Raw genomic sequence first — 24,626 nt, forward strand, 5'->3', positions numbered from 1 at the left:
GTAATTTTTTTTTAAAGATTCATTTATTTATGCATATAAGACCTGGGGTACAGACCAGAGATGGGAGTGGTGGTGAGAGGACTCACCAGAGACAGAGTGGGGAACAGAACAGGCAGACTAACTGAAATACACTGCTGAGGGGAGCAGCAGGTGAGTCAGGAGAGGTCTGGTGCGCCATGTGGGTTGCTCCCTGGCCAGGGATGGAACTCGTGCTTCAGTGGTTGCGGACAGCTTCATAAGCTGTGTCCTAACCCCTTGCGCCACCAGGGAGGCCCAGCAGTAAATTTTGGTTTGGACTCTGATAACTGTTTTAACATAATTGGTTGAAAAAAATCAGTTGACAGAGATTGGTTTACAACTCATGCTGTTTATCTTTTTATAGGATCCATTCTGGAACAGAATTAAGAAGCCACTGCATCTTCTAGAGTGTATACATGTATTATTGGCAAGATATGTTGAGAATCCAAGCCAAGTTGTAAATTGTGAGAGGTAAAGATAAAGTAGATATATTATAACAAAGGCTTTTAAATGCTTATAACTATCAAGGTAAAAAAATTGGAGAGAATAAGGAAAGATAAGGTTTTAAAGAAATATAGGAGATTGAAGCACTGGTATATGGTAGCAATAACTATTTGAATAACATCAGATAGTTAATATGAAAGGTTAGTGTTTTCTGCACTTTCTAAGTCTTATCATGTATCCTTTCTACAGCGCAAAGTATATAATTTGTGAATTACTGCTGATCTCCTACTTTGAATTCTTGAGCTAGGACCACTCAGTTATATTTTGTCATATTATTGGCCATTTCAAGGTATATTTGCTTTTTGAAAAGTAAAAGGGTATAAATCATTTAATATTAATTTAAGGAGTCATCCCTTTCTCTGCTTCTCATTGTAGTAATCTTCAAAAAGAAAATGGTAGTTATGTGGTAATCCACATAACCCCTAAATTTCCTTCCTTATTTTCACTTATTTGTCATTTAATCACACTGTGATTAATATATAATCCAGTAGAGCAGAAGTTGGAAATCCTATAGAAGGAAATGTTTCTGAATTTATACACAGTTGATCAGTTGTCTTTTTATTTACAGGAGAAGATTTACAAATCTCTGCCTGGATGCTGTTTGCGGTTATCTGGTCGAGCTCCAGTCTATGAGCTCTTCAGTGGCAGTACAAGCCATCACTGGGAATTTTAAATCTCTTCAGGCTAAATTAGAACGGCTCCATTAATTATTGCAATGTATTTGCACCCATTTTAAACTGTAAAATAAAAGCTCAGCTGAGTCCAGATATCAGGTGCTCTAAATCTAACAATAGCAGTTTTAATGCAAAATGTTTTTGATAAGTGGCTAATCATATACACACAGCACATGTGCCAAATGAATTTTTTTGTTATTATGTTGTTTTTTAATAATCAGGTTTAAAAAAGAATTGAAATAAGATTATATGGTCTTAATACATGGATTAAAAAAATTTAGAAACCTTAATTTTAACTTTACTGCAGACGAAAGTTTTGAATATATTATTCAAGTTGGTCCAAGGATGTTGTTATCAAAACTTTAAATAGGTTAGCTGAGCAGGTGCAAACCCTTAATACTGAATTCCCCCAGAATTCCTGAAGTAGGCAAATAAACACAGTCTTTTTTAAAAAAATCACTTGGGATTATTTAGGTTCATCATTGAAAAGAAATTTCTTCCAACAACTAATTTTAAAATCTTAAAAATTGATCCACACCTGGTTTGGTCTTTTTGAGCAGGTTACAAACTTATAACTAATGTTCTATATCTTGAAAACACTGTGTTGACAGGGAGATATTGTTTTCCCTTACTGTCTACCAGGCTCTTCTTAGGCCTTAAGATTCCATTAGAGCAATGGTTTGCACCAAGCAACACATCAACATCATCTGGATGTTTACTAGACATTCAGATTCTCAGGCCTAATCCAAAGTCACTGAATCCAGAACTTTGGAGTAGGATCTGGAGTGTTTGTACAAGCCCTTCAGAGGTTTTCTGGTATATGTCAAGTTTGAGAACCACTGCATAAAAGAATACCACTAGTTTGTGAATGAACATCCATGTCTGACTCCCCGTCCCCTCTCCCCAGCAGTAATCATACTAATGTAGTTTTCAGTCTTTCAACAAAGTCAGCAACAATGAGGGAGAAGAGTGGGAATGACAGGACTCCCAAAAAAATTAAAACCTGGACTCATTTCCCTGCTTCTTTTATGCTACCAAGAGTTAAGTACCTTCTGCCTCTTTTCACTAATACATGACTAAAGAGTTTTTAAATACATTTTGAAAATACTTTTCCTTCCATTTTATATTTTCCCAAGACCATGGGATGCCCTCACCATATTTATTCCTTAGAATTTAGCTCCCTTTTTCTGCAGTCCTCTAATTTATAATATTTAATAGATTGTCAGAATATCACTCATTAGGTGCCACTACCTCTCATATTTCCTACCTTTAAGTGTAGCTTTCTTTTAATATGTAAAACAAATGTACGTTACATATTGTTAATTCTATAAATTTAAGATACCGTTATGTCTACTTAAAATGAAGGTCTTGCTTAAATGCTGTAATTTAGTCATGATTCCATTTCTACTGGAAATATATTTTTATTTTAAGCACATTTACACACAAATACATCATATATGTGCTAATTATATTCAATTCACAATACTGAAGCTGTATCTTTCAAAACAGATCTAGACAGGCATGGCTAAATGGTCCTTAGGAGTCAGAAATCTGAATCCTATCCCGTTTATCCACATAGCTACCTTTTGAGAATTCCAGCCACATAGAAGTTTAAGTTTTCGATACTCTTTGAAGATTAGATTCCCTAAAAGAGAAAAAATTAGGACCCCTCCTTTTTAATGCATAAAAATCACCTAGATAGTCTGTTAAAACATTGAGTTCTGCTCCAATGTGATGCTCACACTGATGTTCAGTGGATCAAACTTGGAGTTTGTTCTGCATTGTTGTACACATTTACCCACAATATTAGTTGTATTCAGTGTTCATTCAGTGCGTTCTTTCTTTATAGTGATTATTAAATATGTTTTCAACGAATGATTAGAAGAACATAGTTTATGAAACTGCATTCATTGTAGGCAGTACAGAGTCACTGAAGGTCTGAATTGGAATATATCATGTTTTAGATAAATCATTTTGGTATGGCAAATGGTTATTAGAACAGTCTATTTTCAGTAACTGCAAGGTATGGGATGTTGACCCACAGATGCATGTGATTAATGCATGTTCAACATTTCTTTATAATATACCTGACTTACTAGTAACCTGTTTGTTGAACACTTTTCTGCTAACCCCATGCACTTCCCCCACTTTTATGTTTTATAATTAATTTTATGAACTCATATCTTTCACAGATTACTATCTTCCTCAGGATACTTCATGCCGCTATCTTTTTCTCTTTTTCACGAGAGGAAAAGTTAAAATGTGACGTAGTCATGTCAAGAAAATGAATAGAACATTGAATCTACAGGTCTTGAAAGGACACAATTTCCTTTCATTCTATCAGTTTCTTCATTTAAATTCTCTTCATAATAAACATTTTTGTAATATATTGAGTTCTCTAGTAAATCATTTAAACTAAGTTCTGTCTTTCTCATAATAAGGTGATTAAAGCAAAATGATGACTTTTAAATTAAAAAATTATCAGTATTCACCTTTGTTCTGCTTCATATATTAGTTATTTTTCATCCCAAACCATTTCTACAACATGATGGCATGTTTGAAATTAGACAATGGCTTTTAAACTCTAAATGTTTTTTGCATTTTGGCTTCTACCAGCAGGAAGACAAGCTGTTTTTACAATTAATCATTCTAGCACGTGGGAGCCAGGTCTATCATATCTCCACCCCACATGAGTATCCACCGATGTAATGAACATTCCCATTTGAATGACTTTCAGATATCTCAAATATGTGACAATATTCCTCTCTCCCTGACTCTGCTCACTTCTAGTCCCCCTTTTTTCTACCTGGTCTCGTTTTTAATCATCTAATAGTTCAAAACAGAAATATTAGTATCTTTAAATTTGTCTCCCTCCAAATCTAGTAAGTCACTAATTTCTAAGCAAGTATATTTTTTTCATAACCCTATCCCCCAATTACCTCACTAATTTTAGATTTTTAAGGTTTAATCAGGTTTCCCTATTTCGCTTGAATGTCTGTTTAAGTAGTGTTTGGTCTTACTGACTCTACATTTACCCTTCCTTTTCCCTTCCTCCACTAAGTTCAGAGTGGTCTTTTAAAAATGTACCCTATATATACCCCAACTTTTTCCCCTCAGAAGTAATTCCAAATTCCTAATGTGGCATATAAGAACCCCAACGCAGATGACAAACATTAAAATGTCAGGTTAGTTTAAGCAAAAGAATCTACTGGCCTTCAAAACTAAGAAGTTAAAAGTATAGAGCTACTTCCAGAGCCTCAATGTCTTTAGGATTCTCTCTAGCTCAGGTCTTTTCTTTCCATGTTCATTCTTTGTCTATTTCTGCAAATAGTTTGCTCCATCCCTTCTGGTAGTGTAGCGAGTAACGATGTTAGCCAGTATGGAGTAACTTGAGTTATCAAGTTACTTCATCTTGTTTGCTCAAATCGAGAGATATAGTCAATAGACAAATCCTAGAAAGGACTCTGACCCAGCCTCAGACATGAATTCAGATTTATGGTACAAGATCATCACTCAAACCATACAGAACAAGAGAGAGCAAGGACTCCGCAAAGCACACATTAATTCACTGTATTTATCCACTTTGTTTGCCAGCTGTGCTTTGATGAAAGCTATAAACACCAAGATCCAAGAAATTCAAAGAACCCAAAAAAAGACAAATCGCACCAAGGCACATCATAATCAAATTCTCAGCAAATGGATAAAAGGAAGTTTCCCTCAGCCTGATAAAGACATGTATGAAAAAGTACAGCTAAAATCACACTTAAGGGGCCTCCCTGGTGGCTCAAGGGATTAAGATGCAACCTATGAAGCTATCTGCAGCCACAGCAGCATGAGTTCAATCCCCAGCCAGGGAGCAACCCACATGGCACAGCAGACCTCTCCTGACTTGCCCACTACTCCTCTCAGCAGTGTATTTCAGTCAATCCGCCTGTTCTGTTCCCCACTCTATCTCTGGTGAATCCTCTCTCACACACCCCCCACCTCTGGCCTATACCCCAGTTCTTGCATGCATAAATAAATCTTTTTAAAAATAAAATAAAATCACACTTAATAGTGGGAAATTAAACTCTCCTCCTTAAAGGTGAGAACAAAAAGGATTTTTCTATTCAGTATAGTATTGGAGTCAATGCAAATATAAGAATGAAAAGCAAATTTGTGTCTTCATGGGCAGAATTATATAGGAAATCTTATAGAATGTACGCAAAATACTAAAACTAGAAAAACTGCTCAAACTAGTAGCAAGATTACAAAGCATATGGAAAATATACAAACATCAATTGCATTTCTACATACCAAGAACAAAGAATTTTTAAATATTTAACATAGATTCAAAAACAATAAGGTTCAACAAAATATGGAGTAAGAATATGTGTGAGTCCTATACACTGAAGACCACAGTGCTAGAAGAAATTAAAAACTAGACAAGAAATATGCAATGTTAATGGATTAGAAAACTGAACTTGCACCAATTTGATATCAGTTCACTGCAACCTTAACCACATTTCCAGCAGACATTTATGGAAGTGAGAGGTCTTAGGATAGTCCAAACAGTTTTGAAAAGAAGAGTAAAATTGTAGGGCCTCCCTGGTGGCCTAGGGGTTAAGTCTCAGTGCTATTACAACAGCCTGCTTTCGATGCCCACACAGGGAGCTAACCCACATATGGTATATCATACCTACTGTTCCCTTTAGCAGTATATTTCAGTAAATGCCTGTTCTGCTCTCCATTCTGTCTATGGTGAATCCTCTCACCCCTAATACCTCTGGCCTACACCCCAGCTCTTATATGCATAAATAAATCTTTAAAAAAAAATTGATACTCTACTACTTGGCTAGTTGATATTCTACTAGTTGATACTCTACAACTTGCTGAAGACAACGCCCAACCCCACCCCCCCAAAAAAAATGGACATAATATTGGGATACTTGACTCGAAGATATTTGTAAACACATGAGAAGATGCTCAACATTGTTCCTCAGGGGAAAGCAATTAAAGCTAAATGCAATATAACTACAATAAAAATAACTGAAACAATTGGCAAGGATACAGGTTAACTGCATAATTAGTAGGTATACAAAATGGTACAGCCATTTTGGAAAAACAATGGTTTCAATTAAAGTTAACCACATACTATATGACCCAGGAATCCCTAGCTATTGCACCTAGATATTTAGAAAAATAAAATGTCCACAGAAAAACTTGTACAGTAATATTCATAGCAGTCTTCTTATAGCCAAAAACTGGAAACAACCAAAATCTCCAACAGTTAAATCAATAATAACTTGTGGTATGTTCCTGCAAGGAAATACCATGTCTCCACAAACCAGTGCTTAGTAAAAGAATCAAGTAGTGAAAGAATATACAAAGTATGATTCCACTTACACAAAGCTTAAAAACAGACTAAAAACCTGCTCTGGATTGTTTAAATATGTACATACACATGGTGAAACCATAAAGAAACAAAGTGATTATAAAAGCTGGCATAATAGTTATTACCCCCCAGGGAGTAGGGAAACATGATTGTAGGGAGAAGGAAACTTGCCCTGGGATATATCATGCCTTCTACAAAGTTAACAGTCTCTTTCTTGACTTGGTTGGTATTTGTCATAGATACTTACTCCATATTCTATAAACTTTACATGTTAATTAAATGCTATTTGAATGAGTGGTGTGAATTATTTAGTTTGTTAATAAAGCACTTAAACACATGAACTTCTTAAAGACAAGAACTGTCTTTTTCAGCCCTTTATTTTCCTGGCTAGCAAATGAAATGCAAGTAATAAGACCTCACTGAATGTTGCTGAATTGAATAATATATATATTTTGTATTGCAAGATCAATTTACATGAAAAAATAGAATTAATGTGTTGGGTCATGAATGGAGAAAAAAGAATATGCTCATGATTATCACTTCTGAAGAGTGACACAATGTATGTTAATTTTTAAATTCTACGTATTTTAAAACAATGACTAGTTTAGGGCAACACAAACTTAATAATTTTGCACTTCAAATGACAGTAACCATTGTTTTCACATAGCACAGTTAATTTTTTGCCACCTCATTTGTTCTGCATAATTCATACGCTGAAAAAAACTATGGTAACCCATCCTGACACCATTTCAAGTGAACACAATTATTGAGATGCTGGCAATTATTAAAAAAAAAAAAAAGCTATAAGCTTTACAATGTAAAAGAATGAATATAAGCAAAAATCTCAAAATACTTCCACATAAAGGCAACATTATTATGTATGTTGAAAAACCAAGTGAGTAGTAAAAATTTTTTTGATTAGAAAATAAGAGGTTTGGGGCCTCCCTGGTGGCACAAGGGTTAAGACGCAACCTATGAAGCTATCTGCAGCCACTGCAGCATGAGATCGATTCCCGGCCAGCCAGGGAGCAACCCACATGGCGCAGCAGACCTCTCCTGACTTGCCTGCTGCTCCCCTCCGCAGTGTATTTCAGTCTGTCTGTTCTGTTCCCCACACTGTCTCTGGTGGATCCTCTCACCCCCCATACCTCTGGCCTGTACCCCAGCTCTTGTATGCATAAAATAAATAAATCTTTAAAAAAAAGAGGTTTATCAAAATTACAGACTAAAACATTTCTATATTTCAATGATAAAAAACTTATTTTATGGAAAAAATAATCCCATGCCGAACATTAAATATTTCATTTAATCTACAATACCATTAACCATCAGTATGTATTACCAAGAAAAAATGTTACCAATTAAATTGCCATAATGCTTTCTTATTACTTAGAATTTTTAATTTATAAATGCAAAAAGAGTTCTTTAGACTTGTCAGATAGTTTTGGAAAATCACTTTTGTACATTTTTGTAAAAAAACAGAAGCTAAATAAGCTGGTTTTTTGCTAAAAGCTTGGTTCCTAAAATGATTTTACATTGGCAGTCCAAGTCTTCTGAATTATTTTTGGACTCAGATATTGCTAACAGTGTTTTTCAACACAATATCAACAGGAAGGTCAACTTGCCATGACCTGCAACAGTGCGGGGACAGGAACATATGCTGTTAACGTGGCTGCTGAGGTTCACCTCTAAGTGTAGAGCAGAAGTGCTCAGAGAAACCCACTAGGCCAGGACTAAAAGCTGTCTTGTACTTATGATCTGCCATAGGTGCTTTATTTACATGTCCTGAATATGTCCTACATTTATTCCATATGATGGAATGGAACTCAATCTTCCTCCACATTTCTATCAAAATCCTACTCATCCTCTAAAGAGCAATCTGGGAGCTAATAAAAGGGATCCCCCTTTTTTTTTTATTCAGCAGTTTTATTTTTGTTTAAATGGCAGTTTTAAAAAAAAATCAAACTTTAAAGTGAAACAACATATGGAAAACTACGCAATTATAGTAATTTTTTCAAAGTGACACGCTTAAGTAACTACCAAAGGATCAAATTTAGAACGTTACCTAGAATCATGTATATTCTTTCCTGTGTCCTGTCTTGATAGCCAAAGTATTGGAGCAACAAATACTGGCGAAGGTGTGGAGAAATGGGAACCCTCATACGCTACTGATGAAAATGTAGACTGGTACAGCCCCTATGGAAAACAGTACAGAGGTTCCTCAAAATATTAGAAAGAGATCTACAATATGACCCAGCAATTCCATTCCTAGGTACCTACCCGAAGAATGGAAAAACACTAATTTGAAGGCATATATGTACTTCTATGTTCATTGCATCACTATTTACAATAACCAAGTTAGAGAAACAACAAGTGCCTATAGTGGAGTGGATTAAGAAGATGTGCTATATATACACAGTGGAATACTACTCAGCTACAAAAAAGATGCACTCTCCATTTGTGACAACATGGATGGAACTGGAAGGGATTATGCTAAGTGAAGTAAGTGAGGAGAGACTAATACCAGATGATTTCTCTCATGTGTGGAATATAGAGAAACAAAACAAAGGAAGTGACAAAACCAAACCAAAGCAAACCCTAGAAATGACTGCAGAATTGATACTACTAGATAGGGAGAAAGGTGGGGGGGGGGGGAGGACACAAAGGGGAAGGGGCTAAATTATAAGGACTATGAGTGCTTTGATGGTGGGTGTCGTATGATGACATAGATCTGAAAAGGCGTGTGCCTGTTCCCCTAAATCATACAGTGTTCTAGACCAATGTTACTGCAATAAAAATATATAAATTTTAAAACAACAAAGTATCAGGCCTGTTCTTTGTATTTGACTTTATATCTTTTTGTGGGTTGTCTCCTGATGGATTTTCTGAAAGTAGAATAAACAACTATTGCCATTTAAACAAGAAGACAATTTAGACTTGAAATTAAAAGGGCACAAGATACAACAACTACTGATATTACACTTATTTAAAGACAAAAATCAAACTATGAAGGCATTCCCACATAGTTTGGCATAGTGTCTAGCCAAATGAATAGGGAAAAGAGAATCTTAAGATCTGGGTCCTGATATATGACACAATATATCTGTTGCACTGGCGAGAACTTTAGTCATATGGTTACTGCAAGGGAGTATGGGAAAAGAAGATTAGCAACATACCCAGTAAAACAAGAAATGATTTTGGTGGACAATTATCCGCCTGTTTCACAAGTGCGTAAAATACAAAAACAACAGCGTATTTCTTGCCTTCAGAGATACATCACAGATTTGGTGAGGAGTCAAGTGAGCATTCAATTAGCAATGAATAAGGAGCATATTTCTTAAACTTTAATGAGCCAAGAATCACCTGGGGATCTTGTTAAAATGCAGATTCTGATTCGATAGGCCTGAAGTGGGTAGAACCTTGAGATCTGCTTTCCTAACAAGCTCCCAGGTAATGCCAGTGCTGCTCATTTGGCACATACTTTGCCCGACCAAATGGTTGCAAACTCAACAAACACCACACAGAGAATGGCATTTGAACTCACCTTTGTATAATAGTATAATGATGAAGAGCCCAGCATGCTCAATTCCCAACTCTGACTTAATGACTGATTTTAATTGCTCAGTTCCACAATCTGCTGAGATAAATACTATGAGCTGCTGGTATCCAGGCTGCCACATCCCGCAAGACTCAGGGAGCGCTGCAGTTTATGACGCTGTGCTAGTCCTCCTGCCCTGTATCCTTTGTTAAGCTAAGTCTACTTGCTGGCTCTCCAGTCGAGAGAGTTCGGCAAATTCCTCTGAGCATCCTTAGCCAAGCAAGAGTCACAGCCAAAACGCCTTCAAATATCCGACTAGGAACAACAGCGTGTGAAGAGGGCGGGCAGAGAAACAGCAATCGACACTGTACAAAAACGCTTTTGCAGGATAAGAGGCTCTCGACCGCATCGTGATCTCGAAGCCCAGTCAGTCCTCTGGATCAGGATTGGGGCGAAAGAAGCGACAACTAGTAAGTGAGTCCCCTAGGGGGGCGCGTGCTGCCACACCTCCTTTCCTTGGAGCAGACAGTGGCTCGCTGGGTCTGTGGAGTCCCCACTAGCGAGGTGACACCCGTGAACTGCTTAGCAGTCGATTACTTAACGGCTTCGTGTCCAGCGAGGCCACTGCCCCGGCCTTCAAAAGGCGTGGATCCGAGGACCGCGTCCCGGCTGAGCAGGCGGCGAGAGGCCGTGGGATACCGAGAGCCGGCCGAGGGGCGGGGGCCCGGGACTAGGAGCCCGAACCCGGCGGACTGGGGCCCGAGCCCGCCGGACTGAGGGCCCGAACCCGCCGGACTAGAGGTCCGAACCCGCCGGACTAGGGGCCCGAACCCGCCGGACTAGTGGCCCGAACCCGCCGGACTAGGGGCCCGAACCCGCCGGACTGAGGGCCCGAACCCGCCGGAGTAGAGGCCCGAACCCGCCGGAGTAGAGGCCCGAACCCGCCGGAGTAGAGGCCCGAACCCGCCGGACTGAAGGCCCGAACCCGCCGGACTGAAGGCCCGAACCCGCCGGACTAGAGGTCCGAACCCGCCGGACTAGGGGGCCCGAACCCGCCGGACTAGGGGGCCCGAACCCGCCGGGCTAGGGGGCCCGAACCCGCCGGACTTGGGGGCCCGAACCCGCCGGACTTGGGACCCGAACCCAGGCACACTCTCTGGAGAGGCCGCCCGAGCCAGGTCACTTCGAGCTTCGCGCCCGCGCTGGCGGCGCGCCCCGCGCATGCGCCCTAGCGCCGCGCGCGCCCCTCCCCTCGCGCCGTCGCCGGGACGCCCGCTCGCGTCAGGGCGCCCGCCGGGCCCGCGGCCGTCGCCTTCCCCGCTGCGCGCGCCGCGCTGTCGCCTGCCGCGGGGCCTCGCTGCTCCTTCGCCCCCCAGGACAGGCCGGGCCCTGGCGGAGGTAACTGCCCACAGATCCCTCATCGCCCCCGCCGCTCCCTAGGGCGCCCGGCGTCCTCGGGCTCCGGGATCCCCAAGCCCCCGTGGCACGTTCGCGACTCCCCCCGCCGCCCGCAGCCCCTCGCCCCTGCGCGGCTGCTCCTGGCCCGCCCGCCGCCCCGGGCCTGCCCCGGCGCCCCCAGCCCCTCCCGCCTCCCCATCCTGGGGGCGCAATCTCGGCCCCGGCTCCTCGTTTTTCCTGGGCCCAGTTCTGTGGGGCGCGAGGGCGCGGAGGATCGGGCCTGGGAATGACCTGTGCCGGCGGCCCTGGGCAGCTCCTGGACCCGACCTTAGTGGGGAGCCGGGCATGGGAGCCCCAGAAGAACTTGCATTATTTTCTTGAAATTGCATTCGCCGTTGTGTTTTAAATCAAAGGTATTTTGGGGGGCTAGACTGAACCAGTTTCCCCTCCTAACGTATTTGGTGTGATTGAGTTTATTTTTATTTCTTTCTTCCATTAACTCGTTTTACTTGGCTCGTGCTGTCTGTTCATATTCATCTGTAGCATTTGTGTGTTGCGTGCACGTTCAGTGTGTAGTAGAAATCACCCTTGCTGGCTGACAGGGTGTGATTTTTAGCGTTCTAAAAGCTAGAAGACTGAGGTGTGAACCTATAAATTATATACAGTGTTGTAAACCAGCCTTACCCCAATAAAAAAAACAATGCAACTAAAAAAGAAATGAAAGGTAGAACACCATCAGTTGAATCCGTAGGACTCTATTCTCACATCTTGAAATGGCTTTTTTTTCTTGATCCTTTACTAAACATAAGTGTACATCTGGAATGTTTTAAAGAAAATCCCTGGCTTGAATGTTTAAGTGTACACTTAAACATATTCCCCTATCTAGGGAATTAAGGACTGTTAAAAAACTAACTGCAACAGAGATACCACACACCATCAAAAATTACATTAATTCTTTGATACAGCATTAATATTCGGTCATACTCACATTTGCCTGATTTTAATTTGAAATAATTTAAGTTTACAGGAAAAATTGCAATAGTGTAAACTTCTCTGCCTTTACTCAGAATAAGCAGTTGTTTATATTTTGTCCATATTTTGTTCTCTCTTCAGGTGTGCACAGATACATTTTTTCTGAACTCATTGTGAGCTAAGTCATGCCTCTTTCTGCCTTAATATTTAGTATAATACGCAGTTCCTAATAGCAGTCATATTCTTTTACATAAATAAGAGTTCACACATTCAGGAAATGTGACATTAATGCATTTTATCTGTGCTATAGATAGTGCATATTCCAGTTTTGTGCATATTCCAATTCATTTGTCACAATGTCTTTTTGAAGCATATTTTCTTTTCTGGTATTGGATATCAGTTCCTGCCCATTATAAATTATTATATTGCATCTGATTGTCTTATTAATATTCTTTAATTTGGAATAGTCCTTGAGCCTTTGTTTCTCAAAACATTGACATTTTAAAGGAAAAACAACCCATTGTTTTATATAATTTTTCTCAGTTTGGATTAGACTTAGGGTTGTGGTTTTTGACTGGAATGCTGTATAATTAATGCTATGTCCTTTTAAAGCTGTCACAACCCATCTTGGAGCATAATGTCTGCCCCTAGATTGAGATGTTGTCCATTAGGTCAAGATTTCTTTACTGTTAGTATTTTTATGTGGACTAGTTTGGACTTTTTTACAGTTAGGGGCAGTTTGACTGCTTATGTGAGGATTGAGGCTTCAAGAGTGATTATTCCAGGGAGAAATGTTTAAGTTGTGTTGCCTTTTATGAATGAGCCTTGGGAAAAACAGCATCACTTTCATTTTACTCTTCGTGGAGATAATCGTAAAATCCCACCAATTTCAAGGAATGAGGCATAGATCAGAACACTTCGTGAGAACTGTCAAAAGTCACACAGTAGGAAGAGCATGAGATGGGAGATATTGTGTGGCCATTGTGGGAAAATACAACTTGCCACACTGAGAAAAGCAAAACACATAGAAAATTTATGGTCAAGATCCTTTCCTAGTTCATGTTTATCTTCATTGTCTGAGAATAAATAGTTTGTCAAGAAAGCAAGTATTTTTTGCTTGACTACTCAAGATATAAGATGAAATGCTGACTGCATTGTCAGTATTTTACCTTGTAAAGAGTTGAGCTGATTATAAAAGTTATTCACTAAAACTTTAAGATCCTTAGTAGCAAGTATTAACTTATGGTCTTTTTTTTTTAATAGCATATGGTTACTGTTCTTATCTAGTTGCACACTGATATCTTGAGCATGGAGATAAGGTTAGAAGTTTTGACCTCAACAAGTATAAAACAGAAAAAACCCTGGCCACGAATCTCCTGGTTGGGACAGGTAGGTTTTTCTTTTTTCCTACAATGTCATTTTTAGTATATATTAAATGTGGCCTTACCTCTAAGACTTAAGAATGTTGCATGGCCTTTAAAGTATATAGCACCATCTTTAGAAAAAACACTCTCAAAACAGTTAGTGGAAGTTCCTTTCTATTGTAGTTTTTATGACATTGCAATATATGGAATAAATTCCTCACCTTGGGGAAAGTGGGCAAACCTAAACTCTTCTTAGAACAAATAATAATTAAAATTTAAAAATTAGTGTTTATTGTCATATTTTTTGTGAATAATTACAATGTTAGGTTCCTATAGAACAGTGAATCTCAAACTTTACATTAGTTGAGGATGACCAGGTGATCTTATGAAATACAGATTGTTAGGTGTCACTCCAGAGTTTCTGGTTCAGGAGGTCTGGGGTAGCTGCTGGTTTAGTGGTTTGAAAACCACCCCTGGAAGATGTGGGAACCGAATTAATTTGAAACAACATACTTTTTCTAGTTAATAAAAATAATCAGAACTAGGGGTTTATGAATTCCAGAAGCCATGTCTATTTTAATCTAAGTAAATATTAAAGACTTTGTCCATACTACTATTCAAATTGATGAGGTTAAATAGTTGATAACCCTGATTTGGCTAGCAAAATGAGAAGACACTGCTGGAGTTTTAAATTTTAAGGAGTTTTAAATGCAACCCCTAGGTTATTCCATCTAGTAATTCTAATAAGAGGTATTTCAAGGTAGAGTGAAATATCTTTAGGTTACCTAATCAACCTTAATGTTCATTTTTATGATTTATAGTATAAATGTATAATCTGTCTTGAATGTTATTATTTTGTTTTCCTTCCTGGGATACTTTAGATAAGAGGTTGAATAATCTTATAAAAAATAAATTATCTTTTATGTCTCTCACATGTTTCTTCTCAGGAAAATGAAGCTGTTTTTCTTTTGGATGATAAATTCATCAATGAAATTGACTTGCTCTCAGGAAGGACAAAGAAGAAAATTCCTAGTCTGCAGCCTTTGCTGAAGGATGTTATTGTCCTAACAACATCCAGTAATGGTTAAGTAGTACTGATATTTTCAAGAGGCTAGAGTAACTTTATTTTTTAAATAATCTGAAGTAATGTTAAGGGAAATATTAGATTATAAGTATTGAATTTCCTTTTTGAAAACAGATGCCTGGCTGGCTGGGGTACTCACTACAGGGGACCTTTTCCTTTGGAACAAAGATCAAGATTGTTTGAAAACTATACAAGCAACTGAAAAGCCTAAAGAAATGATTAAAGCTGCAGTAGGTGGGAACTTTTTAGTTGTTTAAATCAGTTTAGCTTGATAAATAGTAGGCAAACAAGATGAAACATTTTCCTGTTACTATATGTGTATAAGTATGTGTATATATATATAGTGTTTATGTATATATGTCTGTGTTTAAATAAGTATGTATTTTGGGGGGGGGTGTTTATATGTGACATTGGATTCATCTTGAAGGAAAAAAGTCTGGCATGCCTAACATATCTGTGGTAGTAGTGGGTTCCTAATATCACATAAGTACTTGATAAATGTTTTTATTATTTGTACTTTTAATATATTATTAGTGGTCTAATTTTAATACTGAGTGGAACATCATTTGAGTTGGTTGTGGTAGAATAGATAGATTATGTACTTTCTGGGAGGAATTCAGACTTCAAAGATTTAATTTTTTTTCCTTTAGCAAGCTCTTGGAAACTATATTTGTATGTATCTGGAAATGGGAAAAGAGTTCTGCTTATAACTCCTTCTGGATGTATACTTCTTTGGGAATATTTGGAATTCAAGACAATCTTATCTTCCAAAAGCCTTTCATTGGAGGGTCAGTGGTCCCAGATCATACCAGAAGAAACAATTCATTTGCCTTCCACTGAAGATAAGGAAGCTGTAGTGCATGCTGTTTTTATAAAAAATGAGGTAAAGTTGGAATTAGACAAGATGTTGTAAAAGTTGAGATCTCAGGCTTTAGGAACAGACACTGTCTGAAGCTATTTAGCAGAGTGTATAGTGGCTATTCATCTCTATCATTAATTGGCACAGTAATTCTAAAATTATTGTTGAAAAGATAGTTATTTTTCCACTCACATTTAAAAAACTTTACTAAAAGTGGTTTGAACTTAGAGATTTCCTTTCTCTTTAGTTTTAAAATAGAACTAGTTTTATAATTTGTTTTTTTATTTAAAGATTTACCTATTTTTGCATAGATGAACCGTGGTGTAGGCCACAGGTGCAGGGGATGAGAGAATTCACTAGAAACAAAGTGGAACAGGTAGATTTACTGAAATATACTGCTAAGGGCAGCAGCAGGTGAGACAAGAGAGGTTTGCTGCACCATATGGTCAGCTCCCTGGCTAGGGATAGAACTCAGGCCGCAGGGGTGATAACTCTGAGACTTAATCCCTAGTCCACCAGAGAGACCCTAGTTTTGTAATTTAATAAGCTGGAATTGTTGATATTAGGTAATATGCTTAAATCCCAGGAAATAACACATTCATTAGCTGAAAAATATTTTAAATAGCTGCATGGAACTCTTTGTATGTATGGGCCAACATTTTATTAGCCAATCCACTACTGTTAGAATGTGTTTTGACACTTCATTGTTTTCCTTTACCTCCTCCCACCCCTAGGGGTCGTGGTGATTTAATTTAACTGTTCAAAGAAGAGAAAAATATAGGAATCTTTCTAAGTTACAGTCACAGTAAATGGCAGGGTTTACTTAGAATAATTTTCCATTTGGGATGCCTTTGACTCAAAAGTAAATTATTTACTCTTGGCTTAATGCTTAATGTTAATAAAAATACAAGCAGTAGCTTGATAGTTTGCATTTATTTCATTTATGATGAGAAATATGTTTTATATATCTTGATATATTTTCAAATTAATTATGTACTAAAGTATATTAAAGACTAAAGTATATTAATTATATACTATGTACTAAAGTATATTAAATTTATCTACAGTTATTTGGAGACTGCTGCTTGTGTTCATTTACTTTTTATTCTGGGGAATATCTGAAATTATCATTTCTGTCAATTCGTTGGCATGAAAATGGATTTACACCCATAAGGTGAGGTAAATTTTTCTATTTTCTGTGCCTTTTAAAAGATCATTTTGGCCTATATATACAAAAAGATAAGTAATTGTTAATATGAATTTCTCCTTCTGAGATTTTAGAAACCCTTTCTTCCTGTAAGTATTGTTTTGTTTCTTTAGACTTCATTTATAAATGTCTACAGAGTTTTTATTTTGTTTCCTTTCTTCACATCGAAAATGCATAAAAGATAAGCCAGTTATGGTCTTAGGACTATAAAAGTAACTGTTTTAGAAAGTAAGTTAATTGCATTTTGAAAGGAATATAACTTACTTGAATTTGTGCCTACCATTTAAATTCTCAAATGTTTTTCTGTTAAAAATCAGTTTATTTAGTATAAAAAGCTCATTAAAATAGAATACATTATAAGCATATAATATCAAAGTAAGATTTAGTAAAATTGTGTTTTTTTCCTCATTTTTTATGCTAACAATGCTTTTTTAAGGTTTAATTTGTGTAAAGTAAAATGAACAAATATTAAGTGGATGAACTAGGTTGACTTCGGTAAATAGGTCTGTGTAACCATTGTAACCATAGTCACATCAAACGTAGAACATTGCCATTACCCCCAAATCCCCTGTCTCCACCTTTTAAATCCCTGTACAGATACTTGCTATCATCTAGAAATATGTGTCCAGCTTAAATCCTTGGTGGAAGCAGATGTATTTGGGCTTGGCTACAGAACCTGCCACCACTATCACAAGTGATACGGAGCCTGTTTAACTGGCCATTGCTTGCTGTGCCCTATATGAAATTTCTGAATGGTTGCTAAGACACCCCCTAAGATATATGCACATGAAGGACTCTTCATTTTTTTGATGGACTAGGTCCTAACTTAATAAATGTTACTGTACTTTTTTTTTTTTAAGATTTTTATTTATTTGTTTAGACAAGCACTGGGTACAGTCAGAAGCGCTGGAGGGTGAGAGGATTCACCAGAGCCAGAGGGGAGAGCAGAGCAGGCAGACTGACAAAGTACACTGCTGAGGGGAGCAGCGGGCAGCAGGAGAGGTCTACGCGCCATGTGGGACCCTCGCTCGGCGGCTGGGGATTGGACCAGCGCTGTAGAGGTTGCGGGCAGCTTCGCAACCCAGCGCTCAACCGCTGTGCCACCAGAGAGGCCCTGTACTTATTTACAGTTATTTCATTACTTTCCTTCATAGGTCATTGCCATATGCTGTTCATTGGGCACAACAAGACTGTCTTCTATGCAGTTTAATTCCTAAATGCGAATCAGTTAAATCAAGAGGAGCTCTAATTTCTGCCTTTTCAAGAGATGGCCTTACCCTGGCAGTAACTCTTAATCAGAAAGACCCAAAGGTCAGTAAATGGAGTGTGTTGAAAAGTCACCAATAAAAGAGTTAGTTTAGTTTTGAGATTCCTTTCCGCCCCTGCCCTGAAGATAGGTTTTTTTTCCCCTTAGTGCTTTATATTCCTTAAATTGGTGTTTTCCGATTCAGTTTAACATTGTGGATTGGTAAAGTTATTTATATTAGTGGTTTAATTTTCAAAACTTGGCCTTCAGAAGTGAAAAGAGGCTAAATTAAAAGGTGGAAAGAAAGGCAAAATAATAACTATTTTCTTAAAATGTAGCATAAAAGAGAAGGAGGATTAAGGTGGTCAGTATTGCCTTGTCAGGAAAGACTCACTAAATAGTTTGTAGCTTATTCATATAATAATGGATCTATCAGACTCCAGAATTATAAATAGTGATTAAAGCATAATTAAATGGTTTCATTATCTTTTTTATCTTTCTAGGCAACTCAGATATTATTTATAAACACATTGAATTTTGTTACTCTCTCTGGCAACCTTAAAGGATGTAGTAATAAGAATCCTGTGGTTCCAGCTACACTTGTAAGGTGAAAACATTTGTATTTCTAAATAATGTTTTTATTTTTTATCCAAGAATTTAATAAGTTTTAGTGTCTGATAATCCGGTATAGGATTTTAGATGAATAATGCAACTTTCAGCACTTGTACTTCATAGGTGGAAGCTCTCTGAACAAATATTTTCTTTTTCTGTTATTTCTTTATGTGTTTCTCAGGAGTGGAAATATGAATGTATAGAAATATTGGACTTGAGAGCATGAAATAATTGGGGGACCATCATATGTTCAAGGAAGCTAAGGTGTTTTTAGCTTTTTAAACAAAGTTGCCATTCTCTTCATATGGGTCCCTAGTAAGTTCAGTGGTGATATGGGTGGCATATGAGCTGCGACCAGAACCTCCACAGGTGATAGAATAGAAAGATTTCATCTTGGATCTCCAAATTTCCTTTTCTGAATATTTTCTGTGCCTTTCTCTGAATTTCCAAGTTTTTTGGATCCATCTAGTCCTGCCTTTCATTTCCTGCCCTCCCACCCCCAAAGATCCTTTCCCAAAGTATTCAAAGTACTCCTGGTCTCAGTTCAGTGATCTGTTTGACTTAAGGATGCTAATTCACATGAGGAACTAAATTTTGTCTTATGAAACACTAACATGACTGGATAGTTACTGAGTAGTAATGACTCCTTTGCTGCCTGCAGAGAGGAGAGGCATGGCATTGACCTTTAATCTATCAGAAGATTTTAGTTGTGGACACCAGTAGAATTAAAATATGTTCTAATTAAAATGTGAGTGATTAAAAAGTTTAAATCTTTTAAAGAGTATTTTCATCTTATGAGTTGTTTATGAATCTAAGTAAATTTCTGTTTAGTATGTTGTGTTAAGTAGATGTTTATGAGCAGATTACCCCTTTTTTTAAACCTTTCTTTCTAGGGAGTATAATGCATAAAAATATGTGACAAATGCCTACTGTTCATATTTCCTCTCATTTTTTAAAGTGTCCGACTGTTCCTGGTAACAGCCCAGCATAAATTTTTTAAAAGATTATAGAGACCTTTCTAAATATTTTATCTTGCTTTTTCCAGGTCTTATTGGGTAGGTGATATCAGCTGGACTCATGATAGTCTTTTTCTGGCTTGTATGTTAAAACGTGGCTCCCTGATTTTATTGACCTGCCAAGGTGAACTCCTAACATTAATTACATTTGGTTGCTCTATAGAATTTGGGCCAGCAGAATTTATTCCACTTCACCCACTAATAACATATAGGTGAGACATTTGAATTGTTTTAATTTGGACACACAAGTTTTTCTCTTTTGGTATTATTTTCACTGTTTTTTTTTGTATATGTATAATTTCATCTTTAAGGTTGTCTTTTTCTTTCTTTGAGTCTGTCCGTGTCAATATCTGTTTCTTATTTATAGTTTTCTTCTATTTCTTTTTGTGGCTTAATCCCAGTGAAAATTTGACATTGTGACTCTGTAAGTATAGTTATTTAAATATTCAATATCACTAAAGTATTTGTTTCTTGATATGTTAGTAAAAATATATGTCATTGTGGGGCCTCCCCGGTGGCGCAGTGGTTGAGCGCTGGGTTGCGAAGCTGCCCGCGGCCTCTGCAGCGCCGGTTCGATCTCCGGCTGCTCCCCGGCCACCGGAGGAGGGTCCCACATGGCGCGCAGACCTCTCCTGCTGCCCGCTGCTCCCCTCAGCAGTGTACCCCGGTCCTTCTGCCTGCTCTGCTCCCCGCTCTGGCTCTGGTGAATTCTCTCACCCTCCCCTGCGCTTCTGACTGTACCCAGTGCATGTATAAACAAAACAAACAAACAAATAAATAAACATGCCTCTCTTAAAAAAAAATTAGAAAAAAAATATATGTCATTGTTTTAAAAGAAGAACATTTACTTACATTAAAAACTCAAAATCAAGTTGGAATATGAAATATAGAAACTTTTCCCTTTGGGGAAAAGAAAACATAGAAGATTTTGTAATTAAGGCCTCCCTGGTGGCTCAAGAAATTAAGTCTCAGCACTATGAAGGTATCCGCAGCCACTGCAGCACTGGCCAGGGAGGTGACCCACATGGTGCAGCAGACCTCTCCTGTCTTGCCCACTACTCCCCTCAGCAGTGTATTTCAGTAGATCCACCTGTTCTGCTCCCCACTCTGTCTCTGGTGAATCCTTTCACATATACCCCTCCCCGTACCTCTGGCCTACACCCCAGTTCCTGTATGCATAAATAAATAAAATAAATCTTTAAAAAAATTTAAGATTTTATAATTTAGCTATATTTTAATTTTTTAATTGAGAGATTGAGTAGCATTTTGACTTTAGCATCAGAAAGATTGAGATTCAAATTTTGTTTTTTCTACTTGCCAGTTATGTGACTTTTGGTAAGTTAGTCTTTATGTCTGTTTCTTTTACTGTGTAGCAAAGATGACAATAATTGCCTTTTAGGGCTGAGGGAGTGAAAAGGAAGTACAGTATAGTTAAGTAAAGTTAACTAAGTTTCTTTAATAGTAAAAATGTACTGCCTTAATTCTTTTCTGGAATAGTGTATAGATTAAAAACAAAATAGAGCAAATGCCACAATTCAGGAAAAATAATTTAAAAAATGTATAAGCCTTTATGTTAATTACTTGTGTTTTCCTTCCAGATATATAAACATTTAATATTTGGGGGTTTAATTTACTTGCTTTTTTTATCCTTCTGTAACTTATTATTTTGCTTTTTCTTTGGAATAATAGGATTTTTTTCTCTAATTCTTGAATTTTTGATATTTCTTTACTAGACCACAGCAGTTTACATTTCAAGATTCAAATAAATCTGTAGATTCATCAGCTTCTGATAATGATCCTATGAGACAGAGATTTTCTGTAAAAGCACATTCTCGGTTACCCTACCTCGTTATTTCTGATGGATACATGATTACGACCCTTCGATTTCTTGACAACATGTCTCCATCTGTGCTCATGAGGTCACTTCTGCTTGATTCAACCCAGAGACTTGAGAAAACATACCAAAGTGTGATATTGTCTAAGGTATGGTGCTTTTTTGGTATCATTAATAAAGTTTGCTTCTTAGTCTTTTTCGATTTAAAACTACATTGACATATGTCCTTGGAGTGTAAATAGTTATCTGGAGTTTCTGCTTGCATGTGATAGAATTATGGGAAAGATTTTGTTCTTGGAAATCTTTTTTGTCTTCTCTTCGATAGCCCAAAAGCAAAGGACTGAACTTGCGATCACTGGATTCTCTAAGGTCTAGCCTGTTAAAATACCAAGAAAACGAAAGCTCGGGTAATACTACTGTCCCTAGATTCTTGCAGGCAGAAGAAACAATGAAGTTAAATGAAAAAACAGATTTGCAGGTACATGATAACAGTGTTTGATTTACTTGAACATTTATAGATTGACTTTATTTCAAGAAGTATGTTTTGTTCTTCTTTTGTTATAGAGAATCTGAGAACAGCAAGATGATTCTATTTTTTCACTCATGTTTTAGGATTTTGAAGCAGAACAAACTAATGAAGACAAACACTTTCCAGACAACTTACTCTCTTGGAACCATAAAAATGATTCATTGTTTAGTAGTGTGGAGGAGGGAAGACTGGAATTTGCATCTATGTTTGATACGATACATGCAAAAGATAATACCGAGGATACAGATAAAACCATTACAGAACTGCATTCTGTCCAGAAAAATCTCCTTGCAGCATGGGCTATAGGAATTTCAAAAAATGTGCCAGAAAAAAATTTAATGTTAAATTACACAGTAGTTTGTATCACTCACCTTTTCTATATTCTTCAGTTTATAAAATGTCCCTTGCCCAAACTTGATCTCTTTTTAAGCAAGAGCCTGAGACATAATACATGGGTACTTTGTGTCCTTCAGCTTTTTCATCAGTGTTTATCAATCCAGTATTGGGATCTGAGATATAAACAAAATGTGGAACATTTGGTGAAGCTGACCTCAAATACTATGAAACTTTTGCTGACTCAGCAACAACAGGGTCAGTTATTCTCAGAGAAGCTTTTAGCCTGTTTTCATTTACTCAGAATGGTAGCTAATAATTTAAATGGAATTTACAGTCTCCAACCTGAAGTTATTTCAGCATCCACAGATGGAAGTAGAACAGTAAATCAAGACTCATTGGTGGTACCCATTTTTCAAATGTTTCGACATAGTGGTTCTCAGGAAAACTGTTGTTGGAACTCACCTTTCAAGACTGGCCCTCAAGTAGTAAATTTTGTTCATCAGCCGGGACACAGGTATAATTACTTTACTATTAGGGTAAAAAATTTGAAATATAATTTGAAATATAATTCCACATTGTAAAATTCACCATCTTTAAGTGTGCAATGCAGTGATTTTCAGTATAGTCACAGGAGTGTAGAACTTAACCCTAATTCTACAGCATTTTTATCACCCCCAAACCATGTATCTCTCATTATAACAATTAGCATAGAGCACTCAGTGTTATAGATATTTTATTTAAAAATATCTAGGGTACATCACAAGTGTTACTCACCATAGGTATTTTATTAGTCTTGGGCACTCATGAGACTGCTGAGATGTTGGTTTAGGCAAGTATAAAATGAACATAGTGTGCGATGAATTTATGAAGATTTTAATAATATGCATTTTTTGTCTGTGGATTTGGCTATATTTAAAATCTGATTAGTCTGTATATTTTTTTTTTACCTCAGTGAAGAATAAGGCAAAAGAAAAAGGAGTCTATATTCATTCTTATCCTAATTCTGAAATTTGGTTTTGATGATTATTTTTGTGCAGATTGATTATTCTCTGGAGAATATTGTACAAAAAAACTATATGTTATCAAATACAATTAGATCGAAAAATTACCGAAGGTGACACACAGTTAACTGAAAAGATGACACAGGAAGCATCTACCGTCAACTCCTTGTTATGTCATATACAAGCTAACTTACAGACTGCTGGAGTTTCCTTGAACCAAACTGTAGACCTTAAGTCTGTCAATGGTCAGTATCTTAAAACCAGTTTTGTTTTTTTTTTATTGAGGTAATATTGTTTTACAGTGTTGTGTTTCAGAAGTATAAAAGCTCTACCATACCCACCACCAAAACCCACCCATGGTCCACCACTATAGTCCATTGATCCTTCTCCCCACTTTGTTCTTGCCCATTCTTTGTTCTTGCCATGGAACCTCAGTTCTACCATCAGATTTCTAGGGTTTGTTATTATTTTGGCTGTATTTGACCTTTATTTTGTTCCTCGACATTCCACATATAAGTGACACTATCCAATATTTGTCTTTCTCCTCCTGATTTATTTCACTTAGAAAAGTCCCCTCCAGCTCCATCCATAATGCTTCAAGTGGCTGCAAATGGCAAATGTTTATCTTTTTTGAAAACTAAGTAATATTCTATTGTGTATATATACCGCATCTTCCATTGCCATTTGTTGTGTTTTCATCTTCCCATTATTTGGAATGTTACAGCTGCAGCACTTCCACTTTTCCAGGAGATGGCCCAGTATGTCAGGGAGCATTAATGTATAACTTGGTCTTCAATGAGTATAAGCTTGGCTTCCTTGGTCCTGAGAGTGCTGTGTCCTGGCTTATTTTGTGCCTGTGTCAGTGCTGCTAGCTCTGCTCTCTGAGGCTCAGATGTATGTCTCTGAAGTCTACAAGATGACTTTCCGTGCAGCCCCAATGCATGCCACATAGCTTCACTTTATCCACTAGGTCCCCATATGCACCTACTCCCAGGAGAAGGTGGTGTTGGGGATTGTGCCTGATGTTTTTCTTTCTCACAGGAGTCCTCATCTGCCTGGT

General features: G+C 37.5%; 2 protein-coding genes across 9 annotated transcripts in view; both read left to right on the forward strand.

The window, feature by feature from the left end:
- Positions 1-1,289, forward strand: part of NUP155 (nucleoporin 155) — a 49,756-nt gene extending 48,467 nt beyond the window's left edge. Inside the window, exons 34-35 of the mRNA XM_037530671.2 lie at positions 383-489; positions 1,091-1,289. Coding sequence (XP_037386568.1) covers positions 383-489; positions 1,091-1,229 — 246 coding nt within the window. The 3' untranslated portion in view covers positions 1,230-1,289. The remainder of the gene's footprint in view (positions 1-382; positions 490-1,090) is intronic.
- Positions 1,290-11,443: 10,154 nt separating this feature from the next.
- Positions 11,444-24,626, forward strand: part of CPLANE1 (ciliogenesis and planar polarity effector complex subunit 1) — a 96,368-nt gene continuing 83,185 nt past the window's right edge. For 6 of the 8 annotated variants that reach the window (XM_054688344.1, XM_054688348.1, XM_054688346.1 and 3 more), the window contains exons 1-13: positions 11,444-11,506; positions 13,742-13,867; positions 14,790-14,925; positions 15,041-15,160; positions 15,577-15,809; positions 16,853-16,959; positions 18,147-18,303; positions 18,742-18,845; positions 19,896-20,078; positions 21,600-21,849; positions 22,026-22,178; positions 22,313-23,079; positions 23,603-23,811. In XM_054688344.1, the coding sequence (XP_054544319.1) occupies positions 13,787-13,867; positions 14,790-14,925; positions 15,041-15,160; positions 15,577-15,809; positions 16,853-16,959; positions 18,147-18,303; positions 18,742-18,845; positions 19,896-20,078; positions 21,600-21,849; positions 22,026-22,178; positions 22,313-23,079; positions 23,603-23,811 (2,500 nt within the window). In that variant the 5' untranslated portion in view covers positions 11,444-11,506; positions 13,742-13,786. Of the gene's footprint in view, positions 11,507-11,844; positions 11,920-13,741; positions 13,868-14,789; positions 14,926-15,040; positions 15,161-15,576; positions 15,810-16,852; positions 16,960-18,146; positions 18,304-18,741; positions 18,846-19,895; positions 20,079-21,599; positions 21,850-22,025; positions 22,179-22,312; positions 23,080-23,602; positions 23,812-24,626 lie in introns of those variants that run through there. The other 2 variants (XM_054688345.1, XM_054688350.1) reach the window with 2 other exon arrangements.

Source organism: Talpa occidentalis, unplaced genomic scaffold, assembly GCF_014898055.3.
Source record: "Talpa occidentalis isolate TD23 unplaced genomic scaffold, MPIMG_talOcc4v2.1 talOcc4.6, whole genome shotgun sequence".
In the NCBI taxonomy this organism is placed as follows: domain Eukaryota; kingdom Metazoa; phylum Chordata; class Mammalia; order Eulipotyphla; family Talpidae; genus Talpa; species Talpa occidentalis.